The 23,437-nt window shown below is 55.0% G+C and overlaps 2 protein-coding genes across 20 annotated transcripts in view; one reads left to right on the top strand and one right to left on the bottom strand.

Moving 5' to 3' along the window:
- The window catches only part of CEP250 (centrosomal protein 250), a 48,745-nt gene extending 35,017 nt beyond the window's left edge, over positions 1 to 13,728 (top strand). For 13 of the 19 annotated variants that reach the window (XM_032350843.1, XM_032350840.1, XM_032350839.1 and 10 more), the window contains 9 exons: positions 761 to 1,100; positions 1,736 to 1,857; positions 2,789 to 2,909; positions 3,915 to 4,036; positions 4,501 to 7,116; positions 9,648 to 10,100; positions 10,561 to 10,662; positions 11,792 to 11,854; positions 13,212 to 13,728. In XM_032350843.1, coding sequence (XP_032206734.1) covers positions 761 to 1,100; positions 1,736 to 1,857; positions 2,789 to 2,909; positions 3,915 to 4,036; positions 4,501 to 7,116; positions 9,648 to 10,100; positions 10,561 to 10,662; positions 11,792 to 11,854; positions 13,212 to 13,475 — 4,203 coding nt within the window. In that variant the 3' untranslated portion in view covers positions 13,476 to 13,728. Of the gene's footprint in view, positions 1 to 760; positions 1,101 to 1,735; positions 1,858 to 2,788; positions 2,910 to 3,914; positions 4,037 to 4,500; positions 7,117 to 8,291; positions 9,241 to 9,647; positions 10,101 to 10,560; positions 10,663 to 11,791; positions 11,855 to 13,211 lie in introns of those variants that run through there. The other 6 variants (XM_032350850.1, XM_032350847.1, XM_032350851.1 and 3 more) reach the window with 6 other exon arrangements.
- A 6,886-nt stretch (positions 13,729 to 20,614) lies between these two features.
- On the bottom strand, positions 20,615 to 23,094 carry C7H20orf173 (chromosome 7 C20orf173 homolog). The gene is given in 7 exon segments (XM_032353738.1): positions 20,615 to 21,219; positions 21,512 to 21,563; positions 21,945 to 22,137; positions 22,206 to 22,302; positions 22,305 to 22,363; positions 22,566 to 22,930; positions 23,019 to 23,094. Coding segments are annotated over 6 exon segments (756 nt in total). The 5' UTR covers positions 23,034 to 23,094; the 3' UTR covers positions 20,615 to 21,219; positions 21,512 to 21,536.
- Between the last annotated feature and the right edge of the window lie 343 nt (positions 23,095 to 23,437).

Genomic DNA, 23,437 nt, shown 5'->3' with positions numbered 1-23,437 from the left:
GCTGAGGAAGCTCCAGGGAGAGTTCTGACAGCCCAGAACATGGTGCCCAAAGGGGCAGGGCTCCCATGGGCCTGGGTCGAGTGTGGCCACATCTAAGTGTGCCTGGTCAGCTTGGCGAGACACAGCAACAGAACAGATCAGATAGGCAGCACCAAGAAAACTTCAGGACTCCATCTGCTCACACCAAGACCCCAGACCTTGGGCACAGGGGAAAGCGGGAACCAGGAGAGGAAGAGGGAGATGGTCAGAACTGGAAGGGAGACTAGGGTGGAGAAGGACCGGGTCGGGTCATCAGTGCTGGCTTTGGCTCCCAGCAGTCTAGCTTACAGGTTGCGTGAGCGTCGGTTTCTTCATCCGTAAGACAAGGATGATTATTCTTAGCCATTAGGGGAATGTATGAAGTGTCAGAACACAGCAGACATTCTGTAAATGGGAGCCATTATTATTGTGACCGTTTTCATGTAGCTCAGTGTCAGGGTTTAGGCCGAGTTCTGATTGAAGCAGGGGGCTGGTGTGGCTGCCAGGGGAACTAGGGCCACAGCCCATTTGCATCGCCTAGGTACATGTGACAGGAGTCAGTAGGCGGGCAGGTCGGTTGGATGGAGAGTAACACTCCTTCCAGAGCCCTCCTTGCCCATTGGAGAGCTCAGCCTCCTGGCCCCAATGAAGGTGAGCCCAGGGCTTGATCAGGGTGAGGCCAGGGGGGGTCGGTCAAGGTATCCACTCCCTGCTCAGAGTGACAACATTGCCTTCCCGGCAGGTGGAATTCCTGAAGCAGGAGGCGAGGGAGAAGGAGGCGGACTTTCTGGCTCAGGAAGCGCAACTGCTGGAGGACCTGGAGGCAGCTCAGATGACAGAGCAGCAGCTGCGAGCCTCGCTGCACGCCCTGGAAGCCAAGGCTGCCCAAGTCCAGCTCCGCCTGCGCGGCGCAGAGACCCGGCTGGCGGCGCTGGCGGCAGAGCAGCAGCCCGGGCACCAGGCCCAGGCCCAGCTGGCCAGCCTCTGCTCTGTTCTACAGCAGGCCTTGGGCTTCACCTGTGATGGCAGGCCTGAGCTGCGTGGCGGGGGAGACTCTGCTTCCCTTTGGGGCCCTGAGGCAGGTAAGACGGCCACGCAAGGACTCGGTCCTTTGGGCCAAAGCCACCCCTGGCTCCCTGGAGGGAGAAGGCAGGGGCCCCCAGTTCCTTAGGCAATATCACAGCAAGGTTAAGGTCACAGACTCTGGAATTAATTCAGTCCTCCCTGAGCTCGATTTTTTGTTTCTTAGAGAGAAAGAGAGAGCACGCATGCGCAAGCAGTGGAAGGGCAGAGAGAGAGGGAGAGAGGATCTTAAGCAGACTCCCCTCTGAGCACAGAGCCTGCCTTGGGGCTCAATCTCTCGACCCTGAGATCATGCCCTGAGCTGAAATCAAGAGTGGAACATTTAACCAACTACATCACCCAGGTGCCCCCTCTCTCAGGATTTTTCTAAGGAGTTTCTGAGAGTACATAAGTCAAAGAGGTCACACAGTTCCTGGCATTTAATAAATGCCTAACAAGTGACAGCTAGCATTATCTAGTGCCCGCCACAGCTCCTGGCACATAGGAATGCAGAAAGTGCCTGAGGAATGATCTGCTCAGGAGGGGTTCTTTGGGGAGAGGACGGATCTGTGGGAAGGCCAAGACTATCTGGGGAGGTTTGGCTGTTTCCTTTTATAGGGCAGCCAAGTGAGGAGCTGTTTCCTCATTTTTTCAGACCAGAATGGAGCTAGGCTCCTCCGTGAGAAAGGGCCCCTCCTGGCAGCCTTGTCAGCTGAGGCAGTGGCATCTGCCCTCCAGAAGCTTCACCAAGACCTGTGGAAGACTCAGCAGGCCCGGGTACGATGCCCTGTTCTCCTTCCTTGAACTCTTCACTCCCCGGAAGAGGACTCATGAAGCAGTTTGAGCTGTTTTATTCCCAGTTTGGGATGAATTCCATCCCTAGCCTTTCCTCACGGGGCAGGCATGAGCACAGCATTTGGTTTCCTGGGCCAGGGTTTTACTAGTCAGCGGGGGCAAATGATGCGCACCTCAGGGTTGTGAGGATCGAGCGAGTGAGGGACGTGAGAGGCTCTGACCTAGAGAAGCCTACACAGACGAGGAGTATTGTTTTGCCTGGTTTTCCTCTCAGCTGTGAATTACTTGTTCTTGGTGCCGATACCTCCAAGAACAACCCGACAAACGGACTGCTGAGATTTGAGGCTGCCATTTACAGGAACATTCCAGGCCTAAGGCTAAACTAAATGTCCCATAAATTCCACCTCTCAGTGAACCTATCATTCAGTAAAAATTTAATGCCACCTCTGTGCCAGCCAGTGTGAGCTGAGGGCTCGGAAAGGAGAAATACCAGATCTCCACCCTCGAGAAGGCTGAGGAAGGAAACTGCCTTCTAAAATAAGCAGAACTGATAGAATTAACCCGATCAGTTACAGATGCAAATGATAATGACAGGAGGAAGGGACAGTTCATTCCTGCTTGGGGAGGGTCACAGGGAAGGAAGAAGGGACCTTAGAGCTGAGCTTTGAAGTAAGAGTTTGGACAGAGGACAGGCGACCCCGGGTGAAGGCGCACAGGGCTTAGACAGGGATTCTAGGCTCCAGGCCATTGCAGCAGAGCCTTTCACGGCTCCAGGGAGTGATCTGGGAGCAGATCTGAGGGGGCAGATCCCACAGAGGCTGAGAGGAAGGGGGGCTGGTACTTGGGTCCCGGTGTGGGATAGCTTGGTGGGGCATGAGGAGGTTGGAGTCTAGCCTTGCCCTTCCTTTCCCAGGATGACCTCAGGGAGCAGGCTCTGAAGCTGGAACAGCGTCTTGCTGATGCAGAGGCGGAGAAAAGTCAGGTCTGCACAGAATTACAGGATTTGCAGAGACTGCTCTCCCAGAACCAGGAAGGTAAGAAGCTCAAGGCAAGTGGGGAGATTTGGAGGGAGAGGAGAGGCTGGAAGCCCAGAAGCGGTAGCCACTCTTTGCTGCTCGCTCCCAACTGTGAGAAGCTACCTAGAAACTTCTCCAAAGGGGTGATGACCCCTGTGAACAGTTTTTATGCTTTGCTTGGCTTTTGAGGAATTCAGGGGGACAGAGTAGGTGAATTGAGAGAAGTTCCTGGCTGGGCTTCCACTTTCTCTGCCTGCAGATTAAAAAACAGGCAACCTAGGGCCAGGACTGTGTGAATGTTATAAAATTCTGTGACTTTTGTCATTTATCTGTGTTACTTGTTTTTGTTCTCTCCAGCTGTGCCGTCAAAATTACTCACCTTTGACAGCAGAGGGATTATGGGCTTGTTCAGGAGACACCAAAGTTCGGGGGACCTGGGGAGAATGCCCCCCGCCCCCTGGCACGGCCAAGGGCGTGGGTGGTGACTACTTGGAAAAGAAAGGAGGGGGCCAGGGCTCCGTGGTAGAAGAGAAGAGGACAACTTGGGGAGGGGGGTGAGGTCTTGAAAGTATCCCAAAGGGCTCCCTGAGAGCCACACACACAGAGCTGGTGGGTCTTGCAGAAATGGGGGGCAACCTGTAGAGTGACAGTGGTCTCTGGGAACCTCTGCAAACCCTAGAATTAGAGACTAGAAAGGACCTCCAGCATCTTTGGTCGCCCCTACCTTTGGATCTGGAATCCAGGGCTGGAGATCACTACGTGGTGAGGATGAGGTAGTGTTGGGAGGAGAGTCAGGCAAGTGCCGGCACCAGGCGGCAGCTACGGATGCGAGTGTGGGAGCCGCAGGGGCCCAGACAAACCCCGAACAGCTGGCTGATGGGTGACGTGGCTGTGAGACTGGACATGATTCTCTCCTTCCTCCCCTTCTTCCCCTTTGATTCTGTTCCTCCCCCTCCATGTGCCTCTATGTCCCTCTCTTCCTTCACCCTGGGCCTCGCTCTACCACCTCCCCTATTCCCAAAGAGAAATGCCAGTGGGAAGGAAAGCAGAAGTTGCTGGAATCCGAGCTGACGGAACTGCAGGAAACCGTGACGTCTCTGCAGAGTCGTCTGCGGCAAGCAGAGCTGCAGGGACGGGAGGCCCAGGTGAGGTGGGCCTGGTCTGGGGCAGGGACTTTCTTCCGGAGGAGTCCTTGGGGGCCAGGCTGAAGCTCCAAACCCACCTGGGCCTGTGGTCAGGCCCCAGCCACGTGTAGTGCCCAGCGTCCTTGAGCAAGGGGCTCAGTTTCCCTGGCTGGCTCCTTGAGGTCCATTAGGAAGGCCCTGGTCAGTTTTCCTGAAAGGAGGCTGAAATATTTGTCCCCTGCCCTGAAGGACCAGAGTCTGGGATGGCTCATTTGTTTCAGGCTCTCTCCTCTGGGCCTAGCAGAGCCCTGGAATTCCGTAAGGACAATATTTTACTAGATCAGCTTCAGTGGAAGGCACCAGTTCTCTTTGTCCCCCCACCTTTGCTGGTGCTAAGGCTGCAGGGAAAGGAGACGAAGGGCCTACGCTGGGCAGATGGTATCTGGGAAATGTACCCTAAGGTGGTTTTTCATCTTCTTTTCCAGAAGGAGCGAGAGCTCCTGCAGGCAGCCAAGGAGAACCTGATGGCCCAGGTGGACCGTCTGCAGGCGTCTGTGGCAGAAGCCAGGGCTCAGGCCAGTGCTGTCGGGGCTCTGGAGGAGGACCTGAGAACCACTCGCTCGGCCCTGAAACTCAAGAGCGAGGAAGCAGAGACCGAGCGTGAGCGAGCCCAGGCTCTGCAGGAGCAGGGCGAGCTGACAGTGGCAGAGTGGAAGGCTCTGCAGGAAAATTTAGCTATCCTGACCCAGGCCCTCTCCGAAAAAGAAGGGGAGGTGGAGGCGCTGCGGGGAAGCATCCAGGAGCTGGAGAAACAACGGGAGATGCAGAAGGTTGCTTTGGACGCCCTGTCTCTGGACCTGGAGAAGAGGAGCCAGGAGGTGGGCGTGCAACACGAGCAGATCCAGGAGCTGGAGAAGTGCAGGTCTGTCTTAGAGCACCTGCCCCTGGCCGTCCAGGAGCGGGAGCAGAAGCTGGCCATGCAGAGGGAGCAAATCAAAGAGCTCGAGAAGGCTCGAGAGACCCAGAGGAGCATCTTGGAGCATCAGCTTCTTGAACTTGAGAAGAAGGCCCAAGTGATAGAGTCCCAGAAAGAACAGATTCAGGATCTGAAGAAACAGCTGGTCACTCTGGAGTGCCTCGCCCTGGAACTGGAGGAAAACCATCACCAAATGGAGTGCCAGCAAAAGGCCATCGAGGAGCTGGAGGGCCAGAGGGAGATGCAGAGGGTGGCCCTCACCCACCTGACACTGGACCTGGAGGAGAGGAGCCAGGAGCTGCAGGCCCAGAGCAGCCAGATCGACGAACTGGAGAGCCACGGCACCCTTCTGGCAAGAGAGCTCCAGGACAAGGACCAGGAGCTGAAGTGCCAGCGAGAGCAGATCGAGGAGCTACAGAGGCAGAAAGAGCGTCTGGCTCGGGACCTGGAGAGGCGGGACCAGGATGTGCTGCTCCAGAGGGAGAGGATTCGGGCCCTAGAAGACCAGAGGACGCTGCAGACCAAGATGCTGGAGGAGGACCTGGGCCAGATCAAGCTGTCGTTGAGGGAGAGAGGCCGGGAGCTGGCCTCCCAGAGGCCGCCCACGCAGGAGCAGGCGGAGGAAGGGAAGAGCCCGAGTAAAGCCCAGCGCGGGAGCCTCGAGCACCTGAAGCTGATCCTGCGTGATAAGGAGAAGGAAGTGGAATGCCAGCAGGAGCGCCTGCATGAGCTGAGGGAGCACAAGGATCAGCTGGAGCAGCAGCTCCAGGGCCTGCACAGGAAGGTGGGGGAGACCAGCCTGCTCCTGAGCCAGCGAGAGCAGGAGCTAGTGGTCCTGCAGCGGCATCTGCAGGAGGCCCGGGAACGGGGGGAGCTCAAAGAGCAGGCCCTGCAGGCTCACCTGGAGGAGGCGCAGAGAGCCCTGGCGCAGAGGGACCAGGAGCTCGAGGCCCTGCGGCACCAGCAGCAGCAGGCGCGGGCGCAGGAAGAGACGGCGAAGGAGCAGGCGAGCGCGCTGCAGGGCACCGTGGAACGGGCCCGTGTGCAGCTGCAGGAGCGCCAGGGAGAGCTCGAGGAGCACAGGGAGCATGTGCGAAGGCTCCAGGAGGAGCTGGCCGTGGAGGGACAGCGCGGGCAGGCCCTGGAGGAGGTGTTGGCTGACCTCAGGGCCGAGTCTCGGGAGCAGGAGGAGGCTCTGCTGGCCCTCCGGCAACAGTGTGCCGAGCGGGCCCAGGAGCACGAGACAGAGGTCACGGGCCTGCGGGACCGCCTGCTGCGGGCAGAGGCCACACTCAAGGACCGGGACCAGGAGCTGGAGGCTCTGCAGGCAGCCAGCCGGTCCTCCAAGCAGCGGGAGGAGACAGCCCGGGAGCAGGCCGAGGCTCTGCAGGAGGCCCTGAGCAAGGCTCAGGCCGCCCTGCAGGAGAAGGAGCAGCGGCTGCTGGGGCAGGCAGAACTGAGCCGCAGCCTGGAGGCCAGCACGGCCACCTTGCAGGCCGCCCTGGACTCCTGCCAGGCACAGGCCCGGCAGCTGGAGGAGGCCCTGCGGAGGCGGGAAGGTGAGATCCAGGACCGGGATCTCCGGCACCAGGAGGCCATGCAGCAGCTCCAGCGGGCACTGGCCCAGAAGGATGAGGAGCTGAGCTATCAGAAGAGGCAGGGGCAGCTGCTAGAGCAGTCTGTGGCCCAGAGGGCCCGAGAAGATGCCCTCCCAGGGAACCAGGGTCCGGAGCGGGAGAGAGAAGAGGAAGAGGTGCGGGGCCTCCGTGAAAGCCTAAGGGAGTTGCAGCTGACTCTAGCCCAAAAGGAAAAGGAGATCGTGGGGCTGAGGGAGGCCCAGCAAAGGAAGAATCTGGAGGACTCAGCCCACAGCCACGTAGCCTCCCCGGCGGAGGAGCCCTTTACAAAGCTTGGCGCTGCCGGGCCGCGGCTGCAGCAGGAGCTGGAGCGACTGCAGGCAGCGCTGAGGCAGACGGAGGCCCGGGAGATAGAGTGGAGAGAGAAGGCCCAGGACTTGGCGCTGTCCCTGGCCCAGAGCAAGGCGAGCGTCAGCAGCCTGCAGGACGTAGCCATGTTCCTGCAGGCCTCTGTTCTGGAGCGGGACTCGGAGCAGCAGAAGCTGCAGGTGAGTCACTCCGTGGGTGGTAACGGCTGGGGGGCAGAGGCTGATGTCTGGCTGTGCTCAGAGGGTCCCGGCCACCCCGGGCTTGTGACACCTCAGGGTGCAAGAGGGCGGAGAGAGATGGAATCCAGGGTATTGTGCTCATCTGGGAGGATATGGAGAGACGCCCACAGTTCCATAGAGCTTATGGTCTAGCGGATAAGCACTTGGAATGCAGTGTCTAGTTCAAGTCAGAGCCTCGGTAGGGAAGTTCGGCGTGCTCTTGAGCACAAAGAGGGCACCCAGCTGGCCTCTCCTAGTGGTAAATCCTAGAAGGCTTCCCAGTCAAAGCAGAGTTTAAGATTAAATCTGAAGGAACCAGTAAGGAATTAGCCAAGCACAGGGTGGGGAGGAGCTTTCTGGGGAAGAGGAAAGAGGAAGGAGAACATGGAGCAGCCGTACAAGACCTCAGGCTGAATGGGACGCAGAGGGGCAGTTGACCACAGAAGACAAGGCAGCGAGGGCCCCATCATTCAAGGCTTCGGAGTCATGTCGAGGACCTGGGTGACCAGTGGGATCTGGACGAAGTGTTTGGGGCAGTGGGGGAGGGTGACACATCCAGTGTCACAGTAGATCTGGGGAGACCCGACAAGGAGGTGGTCCTCGAAGTCCTGGGACAAATGATGACCGAAGACAGGAAGGGTGGACGGTGACTCGGCGGGGGGGTGGGTAGCCTAGAAGCTCACAGGACTTCTGGCAGCTGACTGGCTAAGAAACAGGGGAATAAAGAAAGGGAAGAAGGAAACCGACCCCCCAGGTTTCTGCTCAAAGGCAGGTTTCAGGAATGCTGTGGAATGGAAGCGGAATGAGGTGCCTGTGGGACCTGTAGGGGTGAGGTCCAGGAAGCGGGTCTGTGAAGTGATCTGAAGTTGAAGGGTGAGGCTAAGGATAGACTTGGGGTCCTCAGCAGTTAAGGATAAGTGAACTCTTCTAGGTGGAATATCAAATGAGAAGGGAAGTGGACTTTAGGGTGTGGCATTCAACTTCAAGGTCAGGGGCCATGCCTTAGTCCCCTTTGCTGCCCCAGCACTGGCCACAAGGCCTGCAACAAAGCAGACAGTCAGGAAAGCAAGGTTGACCGTTGGCCATAGAGAGGCATTGTCTCTCTTGCCAAGAACAACCCAGCCCATTTTTTCCAGGAAATTGACCCCACATCTTGGGCCTTGACCAGGGCTGAGCCCCAGAGAACCCCTCCCATCCTCTCAGACACAGCGCTGCAGGGGCTTCCCGTCTGGGGGCAATATGCCAAGAAGGGGATCCAAGTGTGAACTTTGGAGTCAAGTTCCTGGGTTTGCAATCCCATCCTACAGTTTATGGGCTGTGTGACCCCAGATAAGTGCCTTCACTTCTCTGACTTTTGGGGGAATACCAATACCAGCCCTGTAGGGCCATCTTGAGTATGAACAGAGATAAGCATTCGATAAGTAGAATTCTTTTCCTATCTCTAGGCTCCTATCTCTATAGTCACAGAACAAGTAAGGTCCGTTGCTGGGCGGGAGGATTGCTGAGCAGTATTATAGCTCTGGTCAGTGTCCCCCTGCACTGGCACCCGCCCCCCGAACACTCAAGAACATTTTTCAGATACAGCTTTTCATCTAACTGCCATCATTTCTTCTTTTAAGCATTTTCCATGCCATGCACTGTTGCTCTTGCTTCCCTCCACAACAACCCTGAGAAGCTGGAATTATCTCTCGTTTATAGTTCAGAGAGGCCAAGTAACTTGTCCAAGGTCATATGGCCAGTCAGTGGCAGAACTAGATCTAGGGAGTCTGACTCTAGAACGCAGCCTGTTTGCCGAACTCCCCCTGTGAGACATACGGTGCCTAGAAAATATCTAGCCTGAGGCCCCCACTTATCAGGAGGGATTGAACCCCAGAAGCCTGATCTGTGCTTCATGGAGCATGCGGTCATTTTACAAATGAGGAAATTGGGTTTTGGAGAGAGCTCATATCTTGACCCAGGTCATATAGCCAGTAAGTAGCAACAGAATACCCTGCTCTGTGTGTCTCCAGAGTCCATGATCTTTTATTTATTTCACAATTAGAGATCACAAGTAGGCAGAGAAGCAGGCAGAGAGAGAGGAAGAAGCAGGCTCCCTGCTGAGCAGAGAGCCAGATGTGGGGCTCAGTCCCAGGGTCCTGGGATCCTGACCTGAGCAGAAGACAGAGGCTTTAACCCCTTGAGCCACCCAGGCACCCTCCATGCTCTTTCTACAACACCTCAGTGCTCCAGGTTGCTGCTTAATTTATGCAAGATCTCAAACAAGCCAGGTTTTAGTCCTAGCCCACCATGTAACTTCCAACAAACCCCTCTCTACTGCTTTGCTTTGTCCATCTGTAAATAAAAATTCTGCCCTAGAATAGCTCAGAGGCTCCAGGAACAATAAGATTATAACCTGATGAGAGAATTCTGTGGTTTTGATGAGGATGGAAGGTAGCGTGGGGCTGGGTAGGAGGTTGCTATGGTGCGATTTGCTCCACACCTCAATAACCCAGGATGAGTTGGAGCTCACCAGGCAAGCTCTGGAGAAGGAGCGGCTCCTGAGCCCCGGCTCAACCAGCAGAGCGGAACGGGGACCCAGAGAAGAGGTAGGTGCACAGCTGAAAGAGGTGAGCTGGGGGCCTGGTGGGAACCGATGGCCAGGAGGAAGCTCCTTTCCAGGGGCTTGTTCCCCTCCTTTGGAAATTGGGTCCCTGAAGCTCAGACCTGCCACACTGGTCCGTTTGCCCTCTGTCTGTTCCCCCATTGGTCTAAGGGGCTGGCCAGGTGAGAGTCCCCGGGCTGTCCCGCAGGTGCCAGGGGGAGAGGCTGAGCCTGGTCTTGGGACAGAGGAGAAGCAGCTCTGGGGACAGAGGCTGGAACACCTTCAGCGAGCAGTGGCACAGCTAGAGATTGACCGGAGCAGGCTGCAGCATCACAACATCCAGCTGCGGGCCGCCTTGGAGCAGGTGAGTCCTTTCTCGTGTCCTCAGTGTCCTTATCTGGGGCTCAGCACACGGGTATCTCCGCTTCTCATGGAGCCCCCGGAGCAGAGCGGTCAGACCAGGGGTCATATCCAGCCTGCTGCCTCTTGCTGAAAAGTAGTGTTCATGGGAACACCGGCATAGTGGAGTCAAATAGTTGGGCCAGAGATCTAACGGCCTGCAGAGCCCAAAATACTACAGAAAGCATTTGCTAAGCCCGGTCAGAAGGCCTGAGAGGCGGGCCCTACCTCTTCTGCCCCAGCAGCACCTCTCTGCTCTCAGGGCTGCCCTGGCCTGCGCCCTCCTCACCCCTTCTCGAGGTTGCTGTCCCCTGCTCACCCCTACACCCGCAGCCACACGCACGCCAGCCTCCTCTTGAGGGCGGCAGTTCTGTTCCGGCCCCAGAGCCAAGCCGAGCCCTGACTTCCCACCTGCATCTCGGCAGGTGGAGCGAGAGCGCAGGAAGCTGAAGAGGGACTCCATGCGCGCATCGAGGACGGGCGTCTCGGAGGTCAGGGAAGCCACAGCTTCGTCCCCCACACAGCAGGTTTGCAGGGGGACATGGCCACGGGAGCTGCTCGGGGGAGCCCCTCCAGGCTGGCTTCTGCACAGCTCAGTCTGTCCCTGACTCAGGAAGGAGGCCCATCTTCAGTGGGTGGGGATGGAGTCACGGCTCGCAGCCCGACCTTCTCAGGAGCTCAAAAAGCCTTCCCTGATGTGTAACCTCCCTGCTTGCAGACCAGGGCCTCGGGCTCGTCTAGGAGCGGGGCTCATCAGGTTTCTGGTCAGAATCCCGGGCGAGTGGGTGTCAGGTGGTACTTGCCAGACCCTGACATGCCCATGAGCCTTAGAGCAGCTTCGTGGGCCTCTCGGAGCTCCTCCCTTACAGGACTGAATTTGCGAGGTTAGAGTCCGTGGGATTTCCAGGAATTAGACTCCCTTTTGGGGTAAGGAACTGGGGGAAGACTCCCCATACCAGGACTCTTCTAGCTGAGTTATGCTATCCATGAACGGTGCTGTGGCCTGTCGGGGAGAGACTGCTGCTAGCTGAGTGTCTCCGAGCTCTCCATCCCCCTTCCTTTATGAAAGCTTCCCAAGGGCAGGCACCTCATCTTACTTCCTTTCTGCACCCCTAGCTCACAGCCCAGGGCTGCCACAAGGCAAATGCATGTTATACTTCTGTAAATTAAAAGGTGACTGGGCGCCTGGGTGGCTCAGTGGGTTAAGCCGCTGCCTTCGGCTCAGGTCATGGTCTCAGGGTCCTGGGATCGAGTCCCACATCGGGTTCTCTGCTCGGCAGGGAGCCTGCTTCCTCCTCTCTCTCTCTCTGCCTGCCTCTCTGCCTACTTGTGATCTCTCTCTCTCTGTCAAATAGATAAAAAAATAAAAAGAGGGAAAAAAAAAAAAAGGTGACTGACTTCAAGAAGCCAGTGCCACCCAGGCCTTTTGGATGTTCAACATCAGGCCTCTGTGGGGCGTCATCCACTAGGCTGGCTTGGGCCCTCCCAGGCTTCCTTGCCCAATGGTCATGGTGCCCCGTGGAGTCCAGTCTGGGTTCTGTCACATAGCTCTTGCCTCGGCCCCCAGGATTGAGATGAGCTGGCTAAAGATGCCTATTTCAGAACCCCTAGAGCAGGAAGGCCTATTCCAGTAAGAATGGTATTTGTCTTCCGTAGGATGGAAGAGGAGGACAGAAGGGCTCCTCAGATGCCAAGCACGTGGCCGAACTGCAGAAAGAGGTATGTTCTGGAAGGATCAGCTTTCTAAGCCCCCCTTTCCCTCCTTTGCCATTAGGCAATAAAGCATGAGTGTCTGCTGTGTGCCTGACCCTTTGTGCCCCTCCAGCAGGGAGACAGGAAATAGTTCCTCCCTCAGAGAACCTCAGTCTGTGTGGGAGGCAAGAAGAGCCCAGTCCCAACTCAACCTCCCATCTGCTTAGGGTAGAAGGAGGGAAGAAAGCATGCTCCAGACCCCAGACCACCAGGTTCCTAGCTATGAAGGAACAGGAGAAGAAAGAGGGCTGAGGGGCAGACAGAAGATTCTAGGAGGACAGAGGAAAGCAAACAACAAGGAACCCGGCCTCCTCTGCCCTCACATGCACCCGTGCTGTTGCCAACACACCAGGCAGAGTAGCCTGGCACCAGCACCAAGATCCACACCTCAGAGCGCAGCTCCAGCTGCCTCGCCCCAGAAAGCCAGGATCAAGTGCCTTCTTGCCTCCCAGGCCTTACCTGAAGGCTCACCCTGTCTCTCAAGGCCCCAGAGTAGTAAGAACCGTGGAATTTTTATTTCTGAGCCTGTTTCAGGAACTAATAGTCACTACCAGCAGAGCCTGACCATACGACTAGACTGAGCTATTAGTTGGAATTCACACAAAGCATTCCCAAGATGGGGCCCACACTAGGGTGAGGCAAGGGAGACACCCAGGTGAGAATTTAAGGAGATGCTCACTGGCGACCTGGAGTCCCTCCTTAAATTCCACAACCCAGGGGTCTCTCTGCCTCACCTTGGTCCTGGCGCTGCCCTGAGCTCCCCATAACCACCTCCTGGTGCTGTGTACTCATTGGAGAAACAAGGGATTCCCAGCCCTGGCTGCACCTGAGAACCACCTGGGAAGCTTTGAAAAAACGCTGACGCCCAGGCCTCAGCGCCCTCTAATTAAGTCAGAGTATTTATCAAGAGTCTCCAGAGTAGAGCGTACTGCAGTGACGATAAAATACTCTGTATCTCGATCAGGATAGCGGTTACGCACGCACACATGTGTGATCAAACTCATCACAACATGTTCTTAAAATCCCGGCATTTTATTACATGCAAATGATCCCTCAATAAAATGGATGAGTAGTTTTGTCATTGCTGTTGTTTGTAAGGTCCCTATCTGAGTCTCCTACATGGCCAGGGTTGAGGAGCCCTGGATTTCCCAGGACTCCCAAGGGCCCTTGTCCCAGACACCCTAGAGCCTGATCCTGAGATCGGCGTGCGGTAGTTGATTCAAATGCTCTCTCCCAGGAGCAGAGCAGGAGGACTTGGGGCCGCTTCGAGGCCCTTAATTACTCTTTCCCTCTTGGTCCCCTCCCCCCACCTGCACTGACCCAGGTGGCCCTGCTGCGAGCCCAGCTGGCCTTGGAGCGGAAGCAGAAGCAGGACTACATTGCTCGCTCAGTGCAGACCAGCCGTGAGCTAGCGGGCCTGCACCACAGCCTCTCCCACTCTCTGCTGGCCGTGGCCCAGGCCCCTGAGGCCACCGTCCTGGAAGCCGAGACCCGCAAGCTGGACGAGTCCCTGACTCAAAGTCTGACGTCCCCAGGACCAGTCCCGCTGTGCCCCAGTCCCAGCACTACCCAAGCCATCTCCAGGTAGCAGCCACAGCCGGGGCAGAATCCAGGCCAGCCTGGGACTACATGGATGGACAGCTGGCTGTCATGGCCCAGGAGGAGGGAAGAAACCCACAAGGCTGGGAGCAGACCCTGGCTCCCATGGGAGCGAGGCAATTCACAGCTGCCCATAGCCCACAGAGTCACCTACAGGAGCATCCGATGCCTCTTGTCTCAATTGTGTTGTCTCAGCACCTCCCCACCAACAATAAACCCCGCGTCTCTGTGTTTGTTCTCTGCCACTGTCTCCACTTTGTCACTGGGTGGCCGCAGCACAGCGGGGCATTTGTGAAGGAAGAATTTGCCACAGATTCCTGTCAGGCGGCGTGAGGGCGTGAGTTCGTTGTCTGCCTGCATTCTGACAGAGAAGGCTTACGGCAGACTCAGCAAGACAAAGCCCCTGTCCACAGGGGGCTTGAGTCCAGTTGGCGAGAACACTCATGGATGAGTCACAGCTCTGTGTGCTGACCAGAAGTGCATAGAAATTCCGGTGACCAAGGAAGGAAGGCTTGAGCTGGCCGTTGAAGGATGGAGCCGTCAGGCGGGGTTGCTAGGCCTGCTGGTGAGATCCGTGGGCCTATGGCGGAGCGTGCTGGGGCCGAGGGTGGGTGGGGAGGGAAGGGGATGATAGAGGGGCTTAGAATCTAGATTTGAACTCAGGGAGGATGAGGAACTATAATATGTTCTTGACTTAAGTTCTAGGGCTTCAGAAACACTGAGTTGACCTTTGGCTAGTCGGTCTCTTGAGTTCAGACATTCCATCTGGTCTCATTCCCCTTCTGCTCTGGGTGAATGCCCCGGCCTCCCTTCCTGGGCATACCACCTGGGACCAACTCTGGTCCCCCATAGTCCAGTCACGTGTCAAACCAGTAAAGAGTCTGGACGATAGCAGAATTTGTCACTTATGGACTGACCCTGGTGGAGGCACCCTGGACTGAACCCCATTCACTGGCTAACACTTACCATTGGCAACTTCTTCGAAGCCTAAGAGAACAGTTTTCTTTAGAGAAGCTGGGCTTGGCCGCCTTCTGGCCCTTCAGTTGTCGTCTGGAATTCCTTTTTCTAAGCCTGAGGATGGAGCTAAGGCCTAGTCAAGAATGGGGGGTTTGAGAGCAGCACCCCACTACCCCAAACCTACTTACTCAGGGCTCAGTCCCCTTGTATCCCCTCACATCACACAGAGCGGATGGGGGAGGGGGGCTTACTACTGCTGAAGCTTTGTTCTAAAAATTCATGGTACGGGACTCCGCAACAGATGCTTAGTAAAAAGTCACAGTTTAGAACCCTTCCCCTCCCCCCGCCGAACTATACCTGAGGCCCCAAAGATTCTGGACCCTGGATGCAACCTCTGCTCAGGCTCCCTGTGACTCAGAATCCTCACCTGGCCTTTTCTGTGCCAGGAGTTCTCAAAGACAAACAGGACTTCTCTTGGAACCTTCCTTTCCAGTCTCTTCCCTCTAGTTCTCTAGCTTAGAGTGTGGACCTTCCAGACAGGACCCAGCCTTACCTAAGGGCATCGGGCCAGCACTTCCTTTCCTTCTCGAAGGGCATCGGGTCAGCGCTTCCTTTCCTTCTCGAATCGGTGGTTGGGTTATGTTCCCGACCAGCTAGGTCTCGTGGATGTACTTGAGGATGGTGAAGTTGGTCACCAGATCCCTAAGGGGAAAGGTCAGAGCTGAGTGCGAGGGTCTCCTTTCACAAAACTTCTTCCTCCAACCTCCTCCTCGTCTGTTTTGCTAGAGGCTGGTACAGGCCAGAAAGCCCTGAGAGTGGAAAGGGACAAGAGTTGAGCCAGAGGCTGGGCCACGTTCCTGTTCCAGGGAGTGCCTAGGTCTGGGGGGGTGCGGCACCCCACTCTCAACGAGTCTCCATACTGTGTATTAGAACAAGGATCACCAGAGCACAACCTAGTTACCTTGACTCATTCATCTGCTTCCCTACTTGGGACTAGCAGCAGCTTGAAGGCAAAAAAGCTGCCTGGCATGAGGTAGGGAAGGAAAAACTGGCTATATGTTAGCGAGGGGGCAGGGAGTGTAGTCACAGGCGGCCGAGTGACAGCAAGATCGACATTTACACCAAAAAGCCAAGGGGTGGGGTGCCTGGGTGGCTCAGTGGGTTAAAGGCTCTGCCTTCGGCTCAAGTCATGATCCCAGGGTTCTGGAATCAAGCCCTGCATCGGGCTCTGCGGGGAGCCTGCCTCCTCCTCTCTCTGCCTGCCTCTCTGCCTACTTGTGATCTCTGTCTGCCAAAAAATAAAGTCTTTAAAAAAAGAAAAAAGCCAAGGGGTGTCTGCTCCAGGCCTGGGGCCTCCACCAGTCACACCACCTGGTAAGAGGTGCCCTTATCCACCAGTGCTCAAGACCATGCAGTCCACGCTACATCTGGAAGCTTCCACAGGGAGTGGGAATTCTTGCCAGCTCCCAGGCCCTCTCCAGTACTTTATGTGCAGGTAGGCTCTTTTGGTTACCCTTGTTCCCTGAACCTAAAAATGGGGCCTGGTTCATTCTGCAGAGACAGGAAGTCAGGAGGGCACTGGGGTTCACAGGCCAGCACTGCTCACCACCTTCACCCTCCCGCCCCCTCTGAGACCCAATGTGCTGCTCAACGGTGGATGTCCCATGGCACAAAGACTGCAGATCCCCTGAGTCCTGCACTGTTTAGCAGGGGACAGGTGTGGGCAGGTCTCAGGGTTTTGCTGTGACCTGGGGATCGGGGATCAGCTGAAATAGTTCCTCATTGACCTGCTGGACCTAGGTTGGGTCTCCCAGCATCAGTGCCTGTGGAGAAGAGCACAGACCACTTACCACTTGACGCCCATGTTCTCACACAGAGGAGGCTGGACCCCATTGGAGTGGAAAAGGAGTCCGGGAGGGGATACAGCCCAGAGCCCGGGAACTCCGGAGATGGAGGTCTCTAGCTCCATGAGGAGCTTTGGAGCCCATCTGGAAGTGTTGGTCAGACCAGGCAGACAGCCCGCCCCTGAAAACAGGCTGTGCAGATGTGGCGCCGTGGTGAGCAACCTCAGAGCCTCTGCAGCTCTGGGGCCAGCAGGAGAACTTTCCAGAAGTACCGTGGAGGTGGGGATCCTTCACCCACAAAAGCATCAAGGCAACTCCCAGGCTAAGACTTTGCATGCAGGCCTCCTCTCCGCCTGTGAGACAGGTCCCTTTCAGCCAACTGATTGTTTAATTAATTGGTCTTTGGACAGATGATACCTTCAAGTGCTATGTCCTCCCCAGCCCCACCCCCTGATCCACTGACCACCTGCTCGCTCCCCAGGCCAGGGGAAGGGAACAGCTGAGCTCTGTGCAGACACTAGCCCTGAAGAGCAGGGCTGGTGGCAGGGAGGCAGGGGGCAGGAGGGGCGGGGCACATCCCCTGTGTGACCCTCCAGCACAGTGGGAAGGCAGCACAGGCTGAGCTCCTCTCCCCACGCTTAGAAAGTAGGCAAGGGAGCATGAAGACCACAGAGTCTCACTTGGCGCCCTGGAATTTGCTCCGTCTACTCTGCTGGGACCCGGGTTTGCCTAGACCCCCATGGAGGCAAGGCCGAGAACGGAGGCTCCTCTGGAGAAGGGAGGGCTGTGCTCATGGGGTGTCACCTAGTTCGTTTATATTGGTGGCCTGTCAGTGTGGACATCATGACCTTTCTTCTTAGTCCTTTGCTAACCAATGTTATCAGCTCTTTGTATGCCTTTGTGAGGCCCAAAGCCTCACACAAGTGGGAGGGCTTGGAGGTAAAAAGGTGAATGGGTCAGGGGTCCGAGGAGTGTGCATTTCTCTGCTAGTGCTGTGCCCCTCTGAGAGTGGCTACTCTCTGATCTCAGCACATGGCCCTATGTGTAGAGGTGGGCAGGGAGTGGAGAACTTGTTTTCAAATTTGGTGCTTCCTTAACTATTGCTTGTTGTCCAGGTGAGGGAATCAGGGAGGGCTTTATCCAGTGTCTGGTGATCCATACGTCACTCCTCTCTTGGTTTCCTGTCATAATCTCTCCTAGAGCTGAGTATTCGGCCCTGCCAGGCAGCTCCAAGAATCTAAGGCTTGCTCCTGGCCAAGAATAGCCTCACATTCTAGCAGGCTGCTTCCCTTGCCTTCTGCTAGTGCCTGGAGTAGACCCAACTCCCTTCTCTGTATAAGGGCCCACCTCTCGTCTGCCCAACTCCAGACATAGAAACCTTGTGGAGAAAATGGGCTGACTGCTGCCCCTGCCCTGGATCCAGCTCTTCATTCACTTGGCAAATACTCATCACACCTGTGTGTCATGAAGCTGCACAGTGAGCCCTGAAAAGAGGAGCTCTTCCCCAGGGAAGAGGCGCCTGGGCGTAGACAGACAGTCACAGAATGACCCGGATGTCCAGAAGAGACTCGCTGGCCACTCGATAAAAGCCAGACAAAGTGCCACAGAACATCATAGTGGAAGAAACCACTGAAGAGCCCTTTCAGAGTGTTTCCAAGCTGACTGGACGGATACACTGGGATTATGGGGTCCAGAGGTGTGCCTGTTCGTCCCAAGAATGATGGCAGGCCCTTGGAGCTCTACCAGCCAGCCTGCTCAAGTCAGACCTTCCGGAGAAGAGCAGAAGCATCAGCCACAGGTGAACATCAAGGCAGCCCACAAGCCTAACATCCACCACGAAGGCTTCATTACAGTCCCATGCCCTGGGCCAAGAGGCGGGCTGACTCAGACACCAGACGCTGGGAGAAGTAGGAAGCTGTGGTCAGGACCTCACCGGCGCCCCCCTGTGCCGGCGGCCTCCCTCACAGTCCCTTAAGCTCTACAGGGTGCGCTGATGGAGGCTGAAAGGAGCGGGGAAGAGGCAACATTTGGTGTATCCTGTGCCCTTCCTAGAGGAGATGGGTTTGGTGCCCCATGGGGTTCTTCATGGCAGCCCAGTATCAGGGACCGCCGCCACACAGGCCACATTGTGAGTTCCTGCCTGGAGGCCTGGGGAATGATCGCCTTCCTCTTGGCATTCAGCCCAGGGTCTGGCCGACAAGGGAGGGGTTGGAAATCAAGGATAATGGGGACAGGAATACAGCAGGCCAGACTGTTGTATCCCCTCTCTCTGAGACGGGGGCCTCTATTGCCAGTGCAGGGGTTCTGGGCTTAAGGCAGGACGGGGAGAGGAAGAGCCTCCTGGCCCCTCTTAAGAAAAGAACCTACAGTGATCTAACCATGATGTGGTTCTAAGTACATTTCTCTCCACCCAAACTTCCCCCCACTGCAGATTTTTGTTTCACTTATTTAAAATGAAGCCAGTGCATCCCCTGGTTACAAAATTCAGTAGAAAAGAAGGTAGCTATTTCCCATCTAGTTCTTCTCCAACCTCTCTCCAGAAGCAGCTGATTCTTAAAGACTATTTCTGTAGTGGGTAATGTTATTCCTCCAAATAGGTTTATATGCGTCATGTTGGGTCCAGTACCCGGAATAACAGACGATGGGCAGCTGTGCTGCTCACGCCTTTGGGGATTTTTGGACTCTGGCTCCAAGCAAAACAGCCAGTCACCGCAGAGCCCTGGGGAGCGGGTACATGTGCACCTGGTCTCATGAGGGACATAGGCATTTTGTTAGTGTGTGTGTGCGTGCGTGTGTGCGTCTGTGTGTGTGTGTGCTTGTTGGGCAGACAGGGAGGTAGAATGTACTGGCTATTCATTTACAGACCCAGCAACTGCACACCCTTGTTGGCCAAGGCTGTCTGGTTACCTTGAACCACTGTTTCTACAAGGAAAGCAGGATAAATGCTTCCCCCTCCCCAGTTGATGTAACAGTTCCTCCCAACGAACTGGTTTTATTTCTGAGTCTCTTTATGGATCTTTTTTATATTCCCTGTGATTCCACCATAAGTGCTACTTTTGATGTTCAAATCTTCCCAACGTTGAGGTCTGGGTTTTCTTTATAACTTTTCTGTCCAGACTTGGAATCTTTGTGGGAAAGAAGTGTTTAGAAAACAGAATCTGGGTTCTGGGATTAATCCTTGCTACCGCTATGTTCAGGCTTTTAGACTGTTCAGATGGCAGAGCAGAAAATGTATTCGGAAAATTGTGAGTCAGGGCGCTTGGGTGGCTCAGTGGTTAAAGCCTCTGCCTTCAGCTCAGGTCGTGATCCCAGGGATCAAGCCCTGAGCCGGGCTCTCTGCTTAGCAGGGAGTCTGCATCCTCCTCTCTCTCTCTCTCTCTCTGCTTCCCTCTCTGCCTACTTGTGATCTCTGTCAAATAAATAAATAAAATCTTAAAAAAAAAAAGAAAAGAAAATCTTGAGTTCACAGCGGGGTTGGCTGCACAACAGCATGTGCTTAATGGCCCTGCATTGCATGCTTTAAAATGGTCAAAATGATACATGTTGTGTATATTTCGCCACAATAAAAACTAACTTAAAAATTGAGTTTATAATGATATTTCCAATTTGAATGTAATGTCACAGGGTTTTTACTCTCTACCGGTCTGACTTTATACTTATTATTCCTAATAATATTGCTATAATTATTTATTTACCTTATTCCATGATACTCATCGTATAGTTTCAAAAATAATACCAATATTATAAAAAATCTACTAAGTGATGTTTAAAATGTCTTTGTAGCCCTTTTTGTCCACAGAATATATCCTGCAAAGGATACACAGTGTACTGAGTTCCAAAGGAACTCAAAATAATTCTTTTCTCTGGTGCTTCTGTTATCAAGTTAAATATGGTTAGATCCATTTGATTTGTTCTCAACTTTAGGGTTCACTTGTTTCCTCTTTTCATTTGATTAAATTTATTGGTGAGAGATAGGTAGATAGATAGATAGATAGATACATAGATAGATAGATATTCCTTGTGAGATATATACATACATATGGTTTGGTGATATGTGTGATGTGTATGCTGTTAAGAATCTGAAATAGGGGGCACCTGGGTGGCAGTGAGCCTCTGCCTTCGGCCCAGATCATGATCTCATGATCTCAGGATCATGGGATAGAGCCCCGCATCGGGCTCTCAGCCTGGCGGGGAGCCTGCTTCCTCTTCTCTCTCTGCCTACTTGTGATCTCTCTGTCCAATAAATAAATAAAATCTTTAAAATTAAAAAAAAAAGAATATGAAATAGGATGTAGCCCTTTAATATCACCAGGACTCCAATGAGAGAAATAAGCTATAGTTTTATTTAGCAGCAGAGTGATCTATATATGGGGTCCCCTTTCTGACATTCCATGGTCCCCCCTCCTAGGGCCTCCGGAGACTAAGCAGGATGGAAAACATGTCAGCTGTAGATAGCAACCTTCCCCTCACCCTGCAGCGTGAGGATGACCTTCTTCTCTTCTTTGAAACTGTGCATGTTACTCTCAAACCAATATTTATCATCCCAATAATGGGACCACCTCAGGAGCTGGTCTGTCCCAAAACCAAATAAGAACACCTGGGAAATAGGATAAGACAGAAGAGAGCCCCAGGGTCACAGGCTGGATCCTGTCCTGCCCCCATGTCTGCCAGTGATGCTTCAGCACTCATTGAACATCTAGTGTGATAGGCTTCCTCTTAGAGATGGGAGAGCAGAGCTCGCCTTCTGAACACACAGTGTGACCCCAGAGCCGAGCAAAGAGGGCATCAACCAGCAGGTCCTCCTCACATTGGAGGAAGAGAGAGGACTCCCCAGGGAGACACGAGAAGGACATTGCCGGCAGAGGCAGCAGTGTGTGAGAAGGCAGGAGGCAGCTGGGGTTTGGGGAACACCAAGAAGCCCCATGTGGGAGCCTGGGAGAGAGGAAGGTGGGAGAGGGGGTCAGATGATGTAGGGTCTTGAAAGAATTTTTAGACTCTCTGCTTGTGTGAGAAATAGACCAGAATCTTTCCTAACCTGGTTGCAGGTGTGCAAGGATAGAGCAGAGTCATGAGTACCAGGAATGCATACTGACCCTAATCACCCAGCCAGTTGCCCTGGTTATACCTGAGGAAGTGGGGCTGATCACCAGGGGGTGGGGAAGAAGAGAGAGGGGCCTTCAGGCCCCTTGGCGCGCAGCCCACAGCCCTGTCTTACTCCCCTTACCTGGTCTTGGTTGCCTTCCATTCCACTAGGGAACTGGACCACCTTCCAGAATCTAAGAGAACTGGGTGATAGGGGAATTTCAGCAGTCTGAGACCTGGGAAGGTTCTGCAGGTGCCCTTAATAAGTCAGCAGAGGGTCAGGGCGCCTGGGTGGCTCAGTGGGTTAAAGCCTCTGCCTTTGGCTCAGATCATGATCCCAGGGTCCTGGGATTGAGCCCTGCATCGGGCTCTCTGCTTAGCGGGGAGCCTGCTTCCTCCTCTCTCTGCCTGCCTCTCTGCCTACTTGTGATCTCTCTCTCTCTGTCAAATAAATAAATAAAATCTTAAAAAAAAAAAAAAGCCAGCAGAGGGTCTCCCTGGAACCCCTCTGTCCTCCACTGCAGTGACCTCCCCTGACCCCCGTACTAAGAACGTTTGGGTTCCCAGACTATCACCTCCTCACTCGGATCATCTGAAGTCCACACCAGACCAGAAAGCTTCAGCAGCAGCACCAGCTATCTCCAGGAGCCCTGGATGCTGGCATTCCCAGGGTAGACGAAGCATCCTGAGGTTTGGTTCCGCGCCATCTCGAAGCCCTGGGCATGACCCTGGTTCATCCTGGGGAGGAGAGCAGGAACTGCCAGCACTCTGAGGATACCCCTGAACTTCCCATGCCCTGCCCTCTCTCCAGCACCCACCCAAAGGCTGTGGGGTACCGGTTGATGTTGTGGCTGAGGCCAGAAGCCTGTAGGGTCTTGGGGTTCCCCACCAAAGCACAAGTCCCACAGTAGAGATGGAAATGGCTCACTGAGGGCCAATCACCTTGAACAGCTTCTCCCACATTTTGCCAAGTCCATTTTCTGAGTTCATGCCCTGGGAACAGCAGAAGGGAGATTGGGGGCTGGGACCAGGGTATCACCTGGTAGTGGGTGAGACCCCATGCTGGGGCCAGAGGTCAAGGCCGTGAAGATGAGAGGTGCGCTAAGCCAGGGCGAGGGCTTGGGTGGGAAAGTGGGACATGGGCTAGGCCTTGAAAGGACAAGGGGTGGGATTAGGCTCAAGGTTGCCCACTGCCCAAATACCAGAGTACAGTGTTAGGGGTCAGAGACTCTGTCGTCCTCTTCAGGTACTCCACAGTCTTCTCATAGCGGGCAGCAAACCCTGTCCGTTCTCCAGCTCCGTGGTGCCAGAGGGAGGAGTTTAGCATCTCAGATTGGCAGCCACTTGTCCTGAGTTGGAGCCAGGGGAGGTTGCAATGCCGTGGTACCAAGACCATCAGTTTCTCCTGGGGGGGGGCTGATTCAGGTCTGAGATCCAGGCAGGGGGCCATCAGCCACAAGGGAACCACCCAGAAGACCCACAGGACAAAAATCTGCCATAAGTGCTTCATGTTCCGCCCAGAGGACGGGTCCTGTGGCCAGTCGTGCACGGACTTCTCTGCCTGGGACGGGGAAGGAGGAGGAGGAACTGAGGCCCCAGCACGTCTCTATCCCCTCGGCCCCCAGGGCTCCCCAACCCTCACACCTCACCTCCCAGCCCCTCATCTCCTCCCTCCCTAGGCATCGGTTCACCTCCAGAGAGGACTACGACTGGCCCTGGGATGGAAGGTGCAAGGGCAGAGAAGGGCCTGTATCCTCCCCACAGGAGGAATCCCGAGCTCTCAGGGTGGTCCTACGTGCCACTACTTATACCAGAGCACTCATCACAAAACACACATTGTGACCTCCTTCCCCACCGAGCCAAGCGACCACCTTGTCCTGTCCGCCAAACACCTGTGGTCTACGCTGAATGTAAGACCCACAAGGACAGGCACCGAACCTCTCTGTCTTTTTTAGCTCCACTTCCCTAAGACTTCGAATCATCTAATAAGTATTCATGGAACACACAAGCAGAGTTGAGAGGGAACTTAAAAACAAGGGGCGCCTGTGTGGCTCAATGGGTTAAAGCC

This window comes from Mustela erminea, chromosome 7, assembly GCF_009829155.1.
Source record: "Mustela erminea isolate mMusErm1 chromosome 7, mMusErm1.Pri, whole genome shotgun sequence".
Lineage (NCBI taxonomy): Eukaryota > Metazoa > Chordata > Mammalia > Carnivora > Mustelidae > Mustela > Mustela erminea.
The sequence above is the reverse complement of the archived record's forward strand: the minus strand, read 5'-3'. Positions and strand labels throughout refer to the sequence as shown.